Source organism: Rhinolophus hipposideros (genome assembly GCF_964194185.1).
Source record: "Rhinolophus hipposideros genome assembly, chromosome: 17".
Lineage (NCBI taxonomy): Eukaryota > Metazoa > Chordata > Mammalia > Chiroptera > Rhinolophidae > Rhinolophus > Rhinolophus hipposideros.
Genome location: NC_138063.1, coordinates 21,202,517 through 21,216,753, shown reverse-complemented (window position 1 = coordinate 21,216,753; position 14,237 = coordinate 21,202,517). Strand labels below are relative to the sequence as shown.

The 14,237-nt window shown below is 35.1% G+C and overlaps 1 protein-coding gene across 19 annotated transcripts in view; it reads right to left on the bottom strand.

Annotated features, from left to right (window-relative positions):
* SMAD2 (SMAD family member 2) overlaps positions 1–14,237 on the bottom strand; it is a 74,433-nt gene that overhangs the window by 13,944 nt on the left and 46,252 nt on the right. For 13 of the 19 annotated variants that reach the window (XM_081078793.1, XM_081078780.1, XM_081078781.1 and 10 more), the window contains 4 exons: positions 7,257–7,346; positions 6,029–6,222; positions 4,879–5,013; positions 2,019–2,093 (listed from right to left, as the gene is read on the bottom strand). In XM_081078793.1, the coding sequence (XP_080934919.1) occupies positions 2,019–2,093; positions 4,879–5,013; positions 6,029–6,222; positions 7,257–7,346 (494 nt within the window). The remainder of the gene's footprint in view (positions 1–2,018; positions 2,094–4,878; positions 5,014–6,028; positions 6,223–7,256; positions 7,347–14,237) is intronic. The other 6 variants (XM_081078795.1, XM_081078785.1, XM_081078797.1 and 3 more) reach the window with 1 other exon arrangement.

Sequence of the window (14,237 nt, the reverse complement as noted above, 5' to 3'; positions counted from 1 at the left end):
TGTTATTTCCAATGACCGTTAGATTATCTATCTTTCTTAGTGATCTACACTCTGAACAGCTATAAATGTGGTTAGCTATAGAAGTTCCTTTACCTGGGAATCTGAATAATGGGAGATTTTAAACAACAGCATTACTGTAAAAGCCAGCCCACTCCCAACCTTCCCTGCAATCAGCAATGTTAATTCATTTAAAAATAACTTAGATTATCATAACTGAGGAATGCTTTACTATAAACCGTGTAGAAAAGTTGATGATATGGTTTGTCAGGTTGTGATATTAACGTGCCCAATCCTAAAGACACTGATAGGTTAGAATATATAAAAACAGACAATTACAATAACATCACAGCATTTCATTGGCAACCTATGAGTCCCGGTGGGTTATACATTTTATTACATAACAACTGTTTTAAGGCCTTGATGTAATGTTTATTATGAAATTAATTGAATTACGTAAAGTACAAGGTATTTTGTGTAAACAATCTACTGTTAATTCAGAACTCACTATTATGTTAAAGGGGCACTGAAAAACTAGTTCCCATCCCTTATCTCCAAATTCCTCTGAAAATCTGTTATTAGGCTAATTATAGTCTTTCATCACAAAGACATTTATTCACAAAATAAGTAAAACTTTAAACAGAAGCACAGAATATTTAAAAAGTGTTCTCAAATTTTTCATTTACTCTAATAAGGAAAAATTCTAACAATTATTCTGCTGAGCAGCATGTCAATTTTTTTTCATGAAAACAGGGCCCTTCCCTTTGATGATTCAAATATAATTAAATCAACATAGAAGATTCTTTTAAAATTGTTCATAACATTTTCTTATAATCCTTTGTATTTTTGTGGTATCAGTTGTCACTTTTCCTTTTCATTTCTGGTTTTATTTATTTGGGTCCTCTCTCTTTTTTCTTGATTAGTCTGGTTAAAGTGTTATTAATTTTATCTTTTCAAAGAATTAGCTCTTGGTTTCATTAATCTTTTGTGTTTTTTTTTGGACTATTTCATTTATTTCTGCTATGATTTTTATTATTTGCTTCTTTCTACTCACTTTGGACTTTGTTTGCTGTTCTTTTTCTAGTTCTTTTCAGTGTAAGGTTAGATTGTTTGAGATTTTGTTTTTTGAGGTAAGCTTGTATTGATATGAATTTCCCTCTTAGGACTGCTTTCACTATGTCCCACAAATTTTGGGTCATTGTGTTTTCATTTTCATTTGTCACAAGGTACTTTTTATTCTTCCTTGATCTCGTTGATCGATTCATTATTGAGAAGCATGTTATTTAGCCTCCATGTGTTTGTGTGTCTTCAGTTTTTTTCTTGTAACTGATTTCTAGTTTCATATCATTGTGGTCAGAGAAGACGCTGATACGATTTCAATCTTTTTAAATTTATTGAGACTTGTTTTGTGGCCTAACACGTAGTCCATCTTGGAAAATGTTCCATGTGCACGTGAAAAGAATATATATTCTGCTGCTTTGGGGTGAACTGCTCTAAAAATATCAATTAAATCCATCTGGTCTAATGTGTCATTTAAGGTTGCTGTTCGCTTGTTGATTTTGTGTCTGGAACATCCGTCCATTGGTGTCAGAGGGGTGTTAAAGGCCCCCATTATGACTGTATTACTATCTACCTTTCCCTTTATGTTGGTCAATATTTGTTTTATATTTTTAGGTGCTCCTATGTTGGGTGCTTAAATGTTTACAAGGGTTATATTCTCTTCTTGGATTGATCCCTTTAGCATTAAGTAATGTCCCTCTTTGTCTTTGTTTTAAAAGTCTGACATAAGCATTGCTACCCTAGTTTTTTCATTTCCATCCACATAAAATAGCTTTTTCCACCCCTTTACTTTCAGTTTGTGTGTGTCTTTCAATCTGAAGTGGGTCCCTTGTAGACAGAAGATTCATTTTTTGAGGTGTGTCCCAACTTTTCTAAATTTACGAATTATGAATAACTCATATGAGTTTTAAACACAGAAAAATGTTACCTAGTTACCGAGGTATTTTCAAAGCTATTCTCACCTGTGTCCATACTTTGGTTCAACTGTTGATCACTGGTTTCTCCATCTTCACTGATATATCCAGGAGGTGGCGTTTCTACAAAAGTTTAAAACAAGTCATGTACAGTTGCAATTTAATCGCACCACTTTTTCTCCCAGCTACCAAAGATAACCAACAAATTGCTCCAAATAACAAATATAAATGTCATATAACATTATTATAAAAAAAAAGCAGTACTGGATACTGAGGGCTTAACATTCATTCAGATTCTGCTCCAAATCTTGTAGGTAAGTCCTTAAAGTATACTTGAAATGCAATCGAGCTCACTGGGCATATTTTCTTAGCTATTATTTATATATTTGGCTCATTCCCATATGTATATTTTCTAGGGCAAGAGCCAAAAATATAACTTCAAAGATGCCTCAGTTCTGAATCAGTATGCTTCAAAGACATCAGTACCTACAATGGCTTATTATTTTTGTAAGTAATGGTCATCATGGAGGGGCATCTAGATGATTAAAGGACACCCCTTCCCTCCACCCATACCCACACAAGATTTCAGATGACAAAGTAATATAGGCTTATATCTTACACTAGGTTCTATAGGGCAAATGTTGGTAATGTATAGTTCAGGACTGATCTACCTTGAATTCTACCTAAAAAGTGTATTTCTCCAGGAGTTTCTAACCAGTAAATCTCTAGTATTAAAGCAGAAAATTAAATTCAAATAGAGAATACTGCACAAAACTAAGGCAAAATACTCCCTGAAAATAATTAAGATTTTATGAACAAATATTTACATTCAGGAGGCAGCTGATACCTAAATAAACTTCATGTAAAACAAAAACATTCATATAACTTTATCGATTATACTTTCAAGGATGAAAAATAAGTTTAAATGATTATCAACAGTCTAACATTTACGTTGCTGCACAGTCTTAAGCAATTCAAACAATGCAAACACATACCTAAAAAGTAATTTGTAATTACCAAAAGGGGAAGAGAGAAGATGTGGGTTAAAGGTCTTCTTCATTAATTCTTTACATCTTCCTTCAATAAGCTAACTACAAATTTATCAAACTTTTCATGTGACAGTACTCCAAAATTTTTAATACTGAAATTCCAAGAATAAAATACCTTCATATATTCAAATGAACACAAAAATAAGAGTAATACATATCATATGCACTATTTCAAAGGTTAAAGCTAATAAAATTAAACAGAGCTAAGCTTTACCAGTTTAACAGCCCAGATCTCAAAGATCTAAGTAGGAAGAAACACCGATCTTTTAAATGCTTTATCCTATCCTACTTTTCTCCATTATTATTTATCTATAAAATAATAATAAAGTTATCAGCACTTTGGAGAAAATGTCAAAATTTCTTTTGAAATGTAATAAAAAGTGAACCCTTAGGTTTTGCTAACAGTTGGAGCTGGGTAAACCTCATGGTCCAGGAAAGTAAACAGGTGCAATTCACTTTTGATTTTCTGTTTTGTAAAGTATCTAAACAGATAAAGAAGAAAGGAAAAACAAGTCCAAACATCTCCAAAAGTGAAAACCACTAAACATTTTGATGAACGTCCTTCCAAATAATTACTGGGTAGATGGTCTTATTAGACTGTATGATTACACCTGTTTCCTAGATTGTTGAATAATATTAATTCCCACTTCAAAGACTTAAAATACCTCCCCCTCCTCACACCACACACAAAACTCTACTCCCAGCCAAATTCTGCTCCCTAAGAAATGTCTTGTTTTAGCCCTCTTTCCTCCCATCAACCTAGTCCTCATACTCTATCCCACTCTATGTATTTTCCTCCTAACTTCTCAAAAAGTTTGTTTCCTAACAACCCAAAAAGCAATCTTAAATTCTCTTCTGGAATAAAATAGTAATCAAAGAAATGCACATTAAAACAATCAGAAGACACTTTCTAACTTTAAAATTAGCTATTAAAAATTCCTTATATTTAAAAATTGTTTTCAATGCACAAGCATTATTTCCATGACGAGCCACATTAAAGAAATATTTTTTATGCATTTGAAACTCTTACGTTCCTTACATATTTTCAGTGTATAAAATAAAAATAAGAGAATAGAGGAATGTTACAAAAGGAGAAAAAAACTGACACTAAAAAAAATCCAATGTATAGTTTAATCCTCATCCTATTATTCCTTTAGTTTCTGCTAAGAAAAAGGGAAACACAGTAAGAAAACATTGGTTGTTCTCCTAAAAAATAGTGAAAATTAAAAGGGTAAGTAGCTACTGTATCATGGATTATAATGGGATCACAGAATACAATTATTAGAGTGGAATTTGAGAACCATGTAGTTGAATTCATTTGTTTTTCAGTAGGAGTTACTGAGGCCTAGATGAAAAGGAACTAAAACAGAGGTTTTCTGATTTTCAGTACAACTTACGTGTTGCTTAGCTGTTGAACTAAAATATTGTTATCTGCTATAGAAATGTTACGTTTCTCTTAAACATTATCTACGAAAGTGATTATATGGTCAATTTTTAATTACGTTTGTTTCAGGAATACTTTTTTCCTGTATCATTTATTTAGCTTATATTCTGCATCTCTCTTAGCTTCAACAACTAAGACAAACTTACTAAGATCTTTTCTTTTCTGCTTCTCACAGTACTTTGATTAAATCCACTGCAAAAGAAAATAAATATAAAGTAAAACTTTTCTCCAGACAAAAGTATTTAAAGTACTAGGTTTATACAGGTCACAAAATAATCACCCCCAAAATCAGATTTTTCTCTTCCAAATCCAGAAGCATTTTTTAAAAAGTCAAACCACAATTTACTAATACTTGAATGTTTATGAACATATTTATATCTCTCCCCATTTTTAAGTGATTCAGAAGGAAAAATACCTGGGATATAATTACTCTGGGGCTCAATTCCCGCTGGAAAATTAGTGTTTTCTGGAATGGAGTGGGTATAATCATCCAGAGGCGGCAGTTCTGTCAGGATCTCGGTGTGCCGTGGCACCAATACTGGAGGCAAGACTAACAAAGTAAGAGAAATCCACGTCAATGGCAAGGAGCAAAGGGCAGGGGGCAGGACCTTTATTAAACATTTTCACAGAAAAAATGTAGCCTACTCAATTTTTAAAATTTAGGGCCCACCTACTTGGTTTTATACAAGTCATTAAGAAATTGACAAATCTGATTATGACTTTTTAACTTACTATGTAGTCTATGATGTAAACTTCCAAATCCCAATTTATCTAGTACTTTTGGGCACAACGTGATCCTGGTAATATGATATTACCATAGAAGTTCATGAATTCCCATTGGAAAGGTTGTGGAAAGATTTATAAAATCAGATTTAGGGTATTTTCTAAAAACACAGCTATAGTGTTAAAAAGTTTTAAGTACACAGCTAAATAAATGAAAAGTCTTATTATGAGTTTTACTAAACTTCCTAGATCAGAATGTCATTAAATTACTTAAAAAAAACAGACTGAAAACATTAAATGCAGCAGACAGTTAAAGAGATCTATCAGTTTAGCGCTAAGCAGACTGCATTTGCAGAGCTGTAATTTCCTATATATGTGCTCGATGTGAAATACCGTGTCTCCCCGAAAATAAGACCGGGTCTTACATTAGTTTTTGCTCCCAAAGACGCATTAGGGCGTATTTTCAGGGGATGCATTATTTTTTCACGTACAATAATCTACATTTATTCAAAAACAGTCATGTCACCTTCTGGAACTTTGTCATAACGTACTAAATGCATCCGTCTGGGTGACGATCTTAACTCGGGCTTCTTTTCGGGGAAACACGGTCACATGGTACATCCCAAGAAACTGACAGTCTTTCCCTCTTAGATATATTTTCCCATAAAATATATAAAAAATTTAAAAAAGCATTTTTAATGACCACCAAGCAATATACTGAATTTAGAGTCATTGATTAGAATTTTACATCAAAATTTCCCTGGGTCAATTAGGTATAAGAGTACATACCACCCATACGCATTTAATTTAAAACAAGGGGAAAAAAAATCTAATTTTCCTACCTGGTGTCTCAACTCTCTGATAGTGGTAAGGGTTCACACATACTTCATCCTTTTTAAGATTAAAAGCATATTCGCAGTTTTCAATTGCTTTGAGTTCATGATGACTATGAAGGTCAGGCCAGCGCCATAATCGGCAATAGATGACATGTGGCAGTCCTTTTCGATGAGATACCTGAAGACGGCCATCGAGAGACCTATTGGGAAGCAAGGGGAAAATAAAAGTGGGAGCTTTACAAAAGAACAGAAATAGTCACCTGGACTAAATTAGTACAATACAAGCATCAAGAAAGAAATGACAGACATTTAGTTAGTTTTAGTGAGTACAAGGAAGAAAAACGTACTATTTAATGGACCTGACAGAAAAGTAAACAGCAGCTCTAGCAGATGTCTCTTAAAAACATGCCATATAAATGACTTATATGTCAGTGATTGGCTAGCCATTTGGGAAAAAATTGATTTTTAAAAAGAGTATCATATAGTTTTACACTTGAAAAACTTTTTGTCAACTTTTATCTTTAGTAAATCAAACTCTTATTTAGGGATGCTTTTAAGGGCATTACTTCTGTAGGTGACTGAATTATCAAAAAAAGGAACTAGTGTGAAGAATGGTAAATACCAACAATGATGTAAAAGTAACTTACTCAAACTAATGTAACTCATTACCCAGTTGTGATTGTGTTGAGTACTGAGGTATATTTCTATAGCTCACACATAAATGCAGATGGTGATGAGTATGATGAGATGAAATGGACAAATACCAATATGCTCAAAAAGAGAGTGTGATTAAAAAAAGAAAACAAAAAACGACATAGCCTAGCATTGTGTTCAGTAATTAACTATGTATTTATTAGTGTAAAGAAGATGAGATTCAGATGATAGCAAGAAATTTAGCAAAACTAGTTATGTATCTACTTAAAAATTAGGCCAACAACAGATTATAACCTAATCTCAAACTAAAATGAGAATACAGTTATCAAACTTCCTATTCTTTAGGAAGTAGAATGCAATAATTTAAAGAAGATTCAAAATTAGAATTTCATTGATCAAAACTTCAGCTGAAACATTTAATATACTTTTAATATTGGCAAGCAGGTATTTTAAATGCCATGCCTTATTTTACATCAAGGAAACATCCTAGGCAAAATTATACTAAGCAACCCACTATAGGTCTTCCAAAACACCACCCCCCACAAGATCGCTGGGATTTGACAGAGGGCAGAATATTCACCTGGTTTGTTCAGAGAAGCTGTAAAGGCCTGTTGTATCCCACTGATCTATCGTATTTGGTGTACTCAGTCCCCAAATTTCAGAGCAAGTGCTGTGCATAAATTGAAAAACAAAAAATTGATGTGAACATGGAAGCATGGTTATTCAAAATACCATGATGTAAAACATGGAAAATGTACAGAATACTTCCTTCACCCAGAAAATATACACTGCTTCGCTGTTCACGGGCATTTAGTGCTGGTTTCTATATTTTCTATATGAAGGAAGCCAATAAAATGGAACATGTGACTCCAGATAAGTTATGATTATGTTTTTAAAATGTGAACACCAATGCTCTCTAGCTTAATGGCTATCATACCTATGATACCCTTTCTAATTTCCTCTACTTACAGCAAAAGATCTAATACCTCTGCCATTAGCCTTACTAACAGTGCTTCATTTTATAATCCAATTTTTAAAAAAACACATCTAAACGCGAATGTCAACTGGTATTTTTAATACAGGAAAAATTCCAATTAAAATACAGACACATATCCAGAGTTAAGATTTTCAAGTTATTTGTATGATACCTAATACATTCAGTTTTATAGAAAATTATTCTTGCTCTCTTTACTACTATTATACAAAGGAAAAGTAAGTAGATTTTAATGTAGCATACCACCTTAAAAGTTTTAAGAAATTTCTATGAAGACTAAAGATATGTGAAAGTACCAAATTCTTAAAAGATAGCATGAATATGAAAAATTAGCTGTATCTAGTTTGTTGTTGTTGTTAATCAGTATACCTGAAAGACACGGATCAGAAAGACCTCAAAATTTTTCTCCCACATTTCTTTCCAGAACACGTGCAATCCAGAGACAATGCTCTGTTTCCCCTGCCACTACTCCATTTCACCGTAACTTCTCATCTGTGGGAGAAGGAAGGAGAGACGCTTACGCCTAAAAGGCAGTCTGGGATGGAAGTCTGACGGCCAAGACGTCTTAGGACAGAAAGAGAGTACTTGTACAATTAGAGTAAAAAACAGCTAATTACTGAAACAATTCCATTTCCTACACATTACCAAATCATCAAAATTTCGAGGAGGAAGAAATATTTCCAAACAACTTGTGAAAGTAAAATCAAACAACTGATTATCAAGTTCCAGATGTACATACTGCTAATGAACGAGCGAGCTCAATCAACATTTCGAAGAGCAATGGTGAAAAGTGCCGTCTTCCTGCAGCTGGGTAGCACACCTCCTGGGCTTCGGGGCTATGGGGCTACTTGCACAGCCCCTGGGCAGCAGAAACATCTCATGCCATGCTTTGGGCGCTACAGTAACTGTATACCGGACAGTTTAAAAATGCATTTTCAGACACTTTCCAGAACCTTGAGATATATCACAGATTGTCTTTCTTTTGAGGCTACACGTGTCTCTCTCATTTCCCAAACTATTAACTCAGAAAAAGCCAAGACACTGTAGGATAATTCAGACCTTTTCTTTTTTTACCTCAAAGGTGGACTAACTAAAAAACCATGACATAAATGGTTCTTTTATTTAAGATATTTATCAAATAGCTACTGGAAACATACAGCACCACACAGCTTAAATCACAATAAAACCAACTTAATTCTAGTCTTATGAATCTAACATTAAATCTCAGAAGGAATAGTATACAACTAACTCTTCTTTCTTTGAAAGTAATTCATGGAAAATGATTAACAAAAGAGTAGATCAAGAAGCTATCCTGCTTTTATGAGACTAGGATGAACATTTCACTCCAATAACTCGAAGACAAAGACAAGAACCAGAATCTAAAGAGAGCATGAGCTTACGTTGTGCTTTATTCAAGCCTTAAAATAAATCAGAGAATAATAAACAGTAGTTGTTAAAAACATGCATTCGTTCTACAGGCAGACAGACCTAGATCCCAACTGTAACTCAGTCCCTTTCCAATTGCCACCAGAGGGTATATTTAAGATTCGGTTCTACCAATTATTGTAACCTCTCTCTCACAAACTGGAAGGTTTATTTAAAATAAATTTGCTTCCAGTTGGCAAAATTTTTGCTTGTTTATATAAGAAAAAAATATTTTTTCTAAGAATCAATTTATAGCAAAACATACAAAGTACCTAAAATAAATGCATCAAATGCATTTTGATATAAATGCATCAAAACTACAAAGAAATATTTTAATCATTACTAAAGAATACAAAAGTAAACTGAGAAAAGAGAAATACTTACATCTTCCCAGACAGAAAGACAACAACATCAGTTCTGCCAAATTTATATTTTTGATGCATCTCAATGAAAATTTTTAAAAAATGTTAAGACCCAGATAAAATTATTCCATACAAAAATAAACAAAAATAACTAGAAAAGCTCTGACAAAGAAGATAGGGACTAGCCCTAACAAATTCTGAAGCACATTATAAATCCTCAACACTAATGGAAACATGCAATTAACAAAAGAATACACAAACAAAACAGAATATTTGAAAATAGAATAAAATCAACTACTTGAAAACAGTGGAGGGAAACCTAAAACACAAAAATTACAGTCAACCTTTGTAAGAGGGGAACTACACTGGATGCAGCGTTATGCTGATGTGGCTTTATACCCAGGAGCACCCCCCCACCCCCCGCCCCCCAGTCTAAGCCAGGAAGGGTACCTAGACCTTAAGCAGAAAACCGCACTTTTACTGAGCTGCAGAATCAGAGGATGGACTTGGGGCTACCAGAGAGGCTGGATAAAGAAGGGGGAAATCCTGTAAAGAAGGGAGCAACAGGGAAAAAACAAACATCGAAATGTAAGTGTGAACAATGCCCAAATCCTTGACAGACCCCTAAACTACACATATGGGAAGGCGTATGGAGGCCCGCTGCAAACCGGCCCTCGACAGTCTGAAAACACAAAGCTGAGATTTCAGAGACTGCTTACATCAGAGGCAGTCTGCACTTCCAGGCACCTCAAAACTATCTGCTAGTACAAAAATCAATACTTTTCAGAGGATTTTAGAGACTCTAACAGAATTTAGAGGTCTCTACAATGTTTGTCTCAAATATCCAATATAAAACCACAAATTACTAACTATGTGAAGAGATAGGAAAATGTTTCCCTTTAGTCAAAAGAGAAAACAGCCAGTAGAAACAGACCCCCCAAGATGAACTTAACGGACAAGGATTTTAAAGGAACTATTATGAATATGTTCATGCACTTAATGAACAGATGGGAATCTCAGGTGAGTAACAGGAACTATAAAAATGAATCAAATGGAAATTCCAGGACTTAAAATTATTTAAAAACCAGAAATCAAGAATTAACCCGATTGTTGGAGAAGACAGAAGAGTCAGTGAATTTGAAGATGGATCAATAGAAATCACCTAAACAGAAGAATCAAAATAAAAAAGACTGCTTAACAAAATGAACCGTCTCCATAACCTGTGCAGTCCCAAAAAGAGTGAAAGCAAGAGCAGACCAGAAAAAAATACCTGAAATAATAATGGCAAAATATTTTCAACTTCAGTGAAAACTAAACTCATACTTCCATGAAACTCAATAAATACCAAACAGTTAAAATACAAAGAAAATCACACTTGGGCACATTATTACCAAACTACTAAAAACAAAGCATTTAAAGAAAATCTTTAAAGTGGTGAGAACTACAAAAACTCTTGGGACCAAGGACTCTGACCAAACCCCTGCATTCAGAGACTTGACCAAGCTCTAGCCCTGCTTCTAGAAGCCTAAGGCAGTGTCCCTGGTATGACCCAGACCCTTCTGAGTTCCAGTCTAAAAAGCTCTAGGCTGCGAAAACAATTTACCATTTGTTCAAACTAACACCTGTCCATAAGCCCCTGACCTCCTTTTTCGAAGCATTTATTTAAGAAGCTTAATTGTAAATCCTTCCTCTGTCTCTTTGAGATGTATATGTGTCTCCTACAACTCAGGAGTGTTTTTTCAAGGCCCTAAAAACCATTCCTTTGAAATGTAATCACTTAGGAAGAATAGAGCCTCAGCCTCCCAGGCACTTTTACCCTCTGAGAGAGGGCAGAAGCATAAACGCCATTTAGCAGACAGAGCTGGCCTCATCACATGGACACTGAGCAACCTTCTTACCCACTTTTTTGGGTAATTTTTCACCTCCCCGACTCGGCTCAAGCCCCCACTCATCCTGACGACCTATTCCCTCATCCTGCCAATCGCCTCTCTACCAATTGAAAGTGAGCTCAGCTCTTTGGCCTGCTGTAATGGTTACAAAATAAGATCTGTTTTAACTGCCTTTAACCAATGGCTAGCTTTGTTTAACTTTGACAACAGCCAGAGATCCATACAGGTAAAGGCATAAACACATGAATAACAACTTCTCATCAGAAACAATGAAGTCACAAGGCAATGAAACATCTTTAAAGAGCTTGCGGCGGGGGAGGGGGGGGGACGGACTCAACCTAAAATCTATACCCAACAAAAACATCCTTCATAAAAGTCAAAACAAAAACACGTTCAGATAAGCAAACACAGAGAATTCATTTCTAGCACATTTTGCACAAAGAAATGCTAACAGAAATTTCTTCACAATAAAGACAAATAACAGATGGGAACTAAATCACAGTGAAAAATTAAGAGAACTAGAAAGAAGAAGCATGTAGATTTGTAAATATAAAAGACTGTGTTTTTCCACAAAATTACAGCAAAAATTGTAGCTCTAGATGTATATGGATGTAATCTATATGGCATCAGCAGAAGAAGCAACAGGAGGTTTTAAAGACAACTATGCTGTTGCAAAGCTAAGGATGCGTACCGTCATTGGGAAAGCAACCTCCCCACCCCCCCAAAAGGCAAAGAATATAGGCAAAGGAAAATTAAAATGAAACACTAAATATTTGACCCCCAAGGAAGAAAAGGAGAAAAGAACAAAATGCAGATGACAATAGAAAATAAAGTGCCAACAGTAAATCCAACAGTATCAATGATAACATTATAAATACACTACATATTCCAGTAAGAGGCAGAGACTTGTCAGAACGAATACAAGATGCAAAATATCTACAAAAAAGAGACGTATTTTAAATACATAGAAAAGCTGAAAATACATAGTTCATGCAAGTAATTAAGTTTAACCTAATAACACATTAAGACTAATACCACCACAGATCAGAAGACATTAACAATCCTGTATGCATCTAAAAACACAGTTTCAAAATACATGAAGCAAAAACTGTCAGATCTAAAGGAAGAAAGGAACACATCAGCAATCTCAGTAACTCCTTGGACAGACCAAAAAGCTCCAACTTATTTATGTCACAGAAGAGCTGCATAATACTATCAAACACGTTGATCTCGCAGACGTGTATAGAATCCTCTTTAGGCATACACAGAAACCTGAGAGAGAGGGGGAGGGAAGGGAGGCGGGAGGGAGGGCAGGAGAGAGGAAGCGAGGGAAGGAGGGAGGGAGGGAGGAGGAGAGAGGGAGAGAGACAGAGAGAGAGAGAGAGAGAGAGAGAGAGAGACACACACACACACACACACACCACATGCCGGGCCCATAAAAAGTCAATTAATTTTAAAACTTTGAAAACTGATAGGTTATGTTCTTTGGTCACAAGAGAAGTAAATTAGAAAACTGAAATATACTTAGAAAAGTCCCGGAAATTTGAAAATTAACAACACACTTCTAAATAACCCATGGATCAAAGAAGACATCACAAAATAAACCAGAAAACACATGATAATGAAACTGCGATATAAAAAATTGGGGAGGGAGGGGGCTGGCCCAGTGGCTCAGGCGGTTAGAGCTCCATGCAAGGCTGCCGGTTCGATTCCCACATGGGCCAGTGGGCTCTCAACCCCAAGGTTGCCAGTTCAATTCCTCAAGTCCCGCAAGGAATGGTGGGCTGCGCCCCCTGCAATTAAGATTGAACACGGCACCTTGAGCTGAGCTGCCTCCCTGACGGCTCAGTTGGTTGGAGCGGAGCGTGTCCTCTCAACCACAAGATTGCCGGTTGGACTCCCGCAAGGGATGGTGGGCTGCGCCCCCTGCAACTAGCAACGGCAACTGAAGGACAACAACTTGACGCTGAACGGCACCCTCCACAACTAAGATTCAAAGGACAACAACTTGACTTGGAAAAAAGTCCTGGAAGTACACACTGTTCCCCAATAAAGTCCTGTTCCCCTTCCCCAATAAAAAAAAAAGAAAAAAGAAAAATTGGAGGAGGGAGGAGGCTAAGGCGAAAGCAGTGCTTAAAGGAGGGGCTTAGCTGGTTTAACTGCCTGGTAACATAGTGCTTAAAGGGAAATTTATTGCTTAAATGATTACATTAGAAGGAAGAAATATCTTGATCTAATTTTAATTACAATGATATAATTCTAATTAACACTGTACTGGAGGTCCTAGACAGAACAATATGGCAAGAAAAAGTAAAGACAAAAATATTGGAAAGGGAAGAAATAGAATTTCCATATACAAGATGACTAAGTTCTGGGGATTAATATACAGAAGGGTGACTATAATTAATACTATAATATATATCTGAAAGCTGTTAAGACAGATCTTAAAAATTATCCACACACACACACACACACACACGTTATGGGATGGAGGTGTTAACTTTATTGTGGTAATCATTTTGCAATATATATGTGTACCAAATGATCACATTGTTTACCTTAAACTTACATATATGTCAATCTCAATAAAACTGGAACAAAAAGCCTGCTTTTTTTGGGACAATGACATAATTGTTTACACAGAAAACCTCTGAAGCAACTTCTAGAACTCAATAGTGAATTTAACAGTGTTGTAGGTAGGATATAAGGGCAACTTATAAAAATCTTATATTTCTATTATAATAGCAATAAATAATTTGAAAATTAAACATTTAAATTCCATTTATAAGTGCCAAAAAACATGAAATACTTAGATAAAAGGTTTAATGCAAGGTTTGTTAAGACCTGTATGTTAAAAACTTAAAAGTTTGCTGAGATATTAAATAAATCTA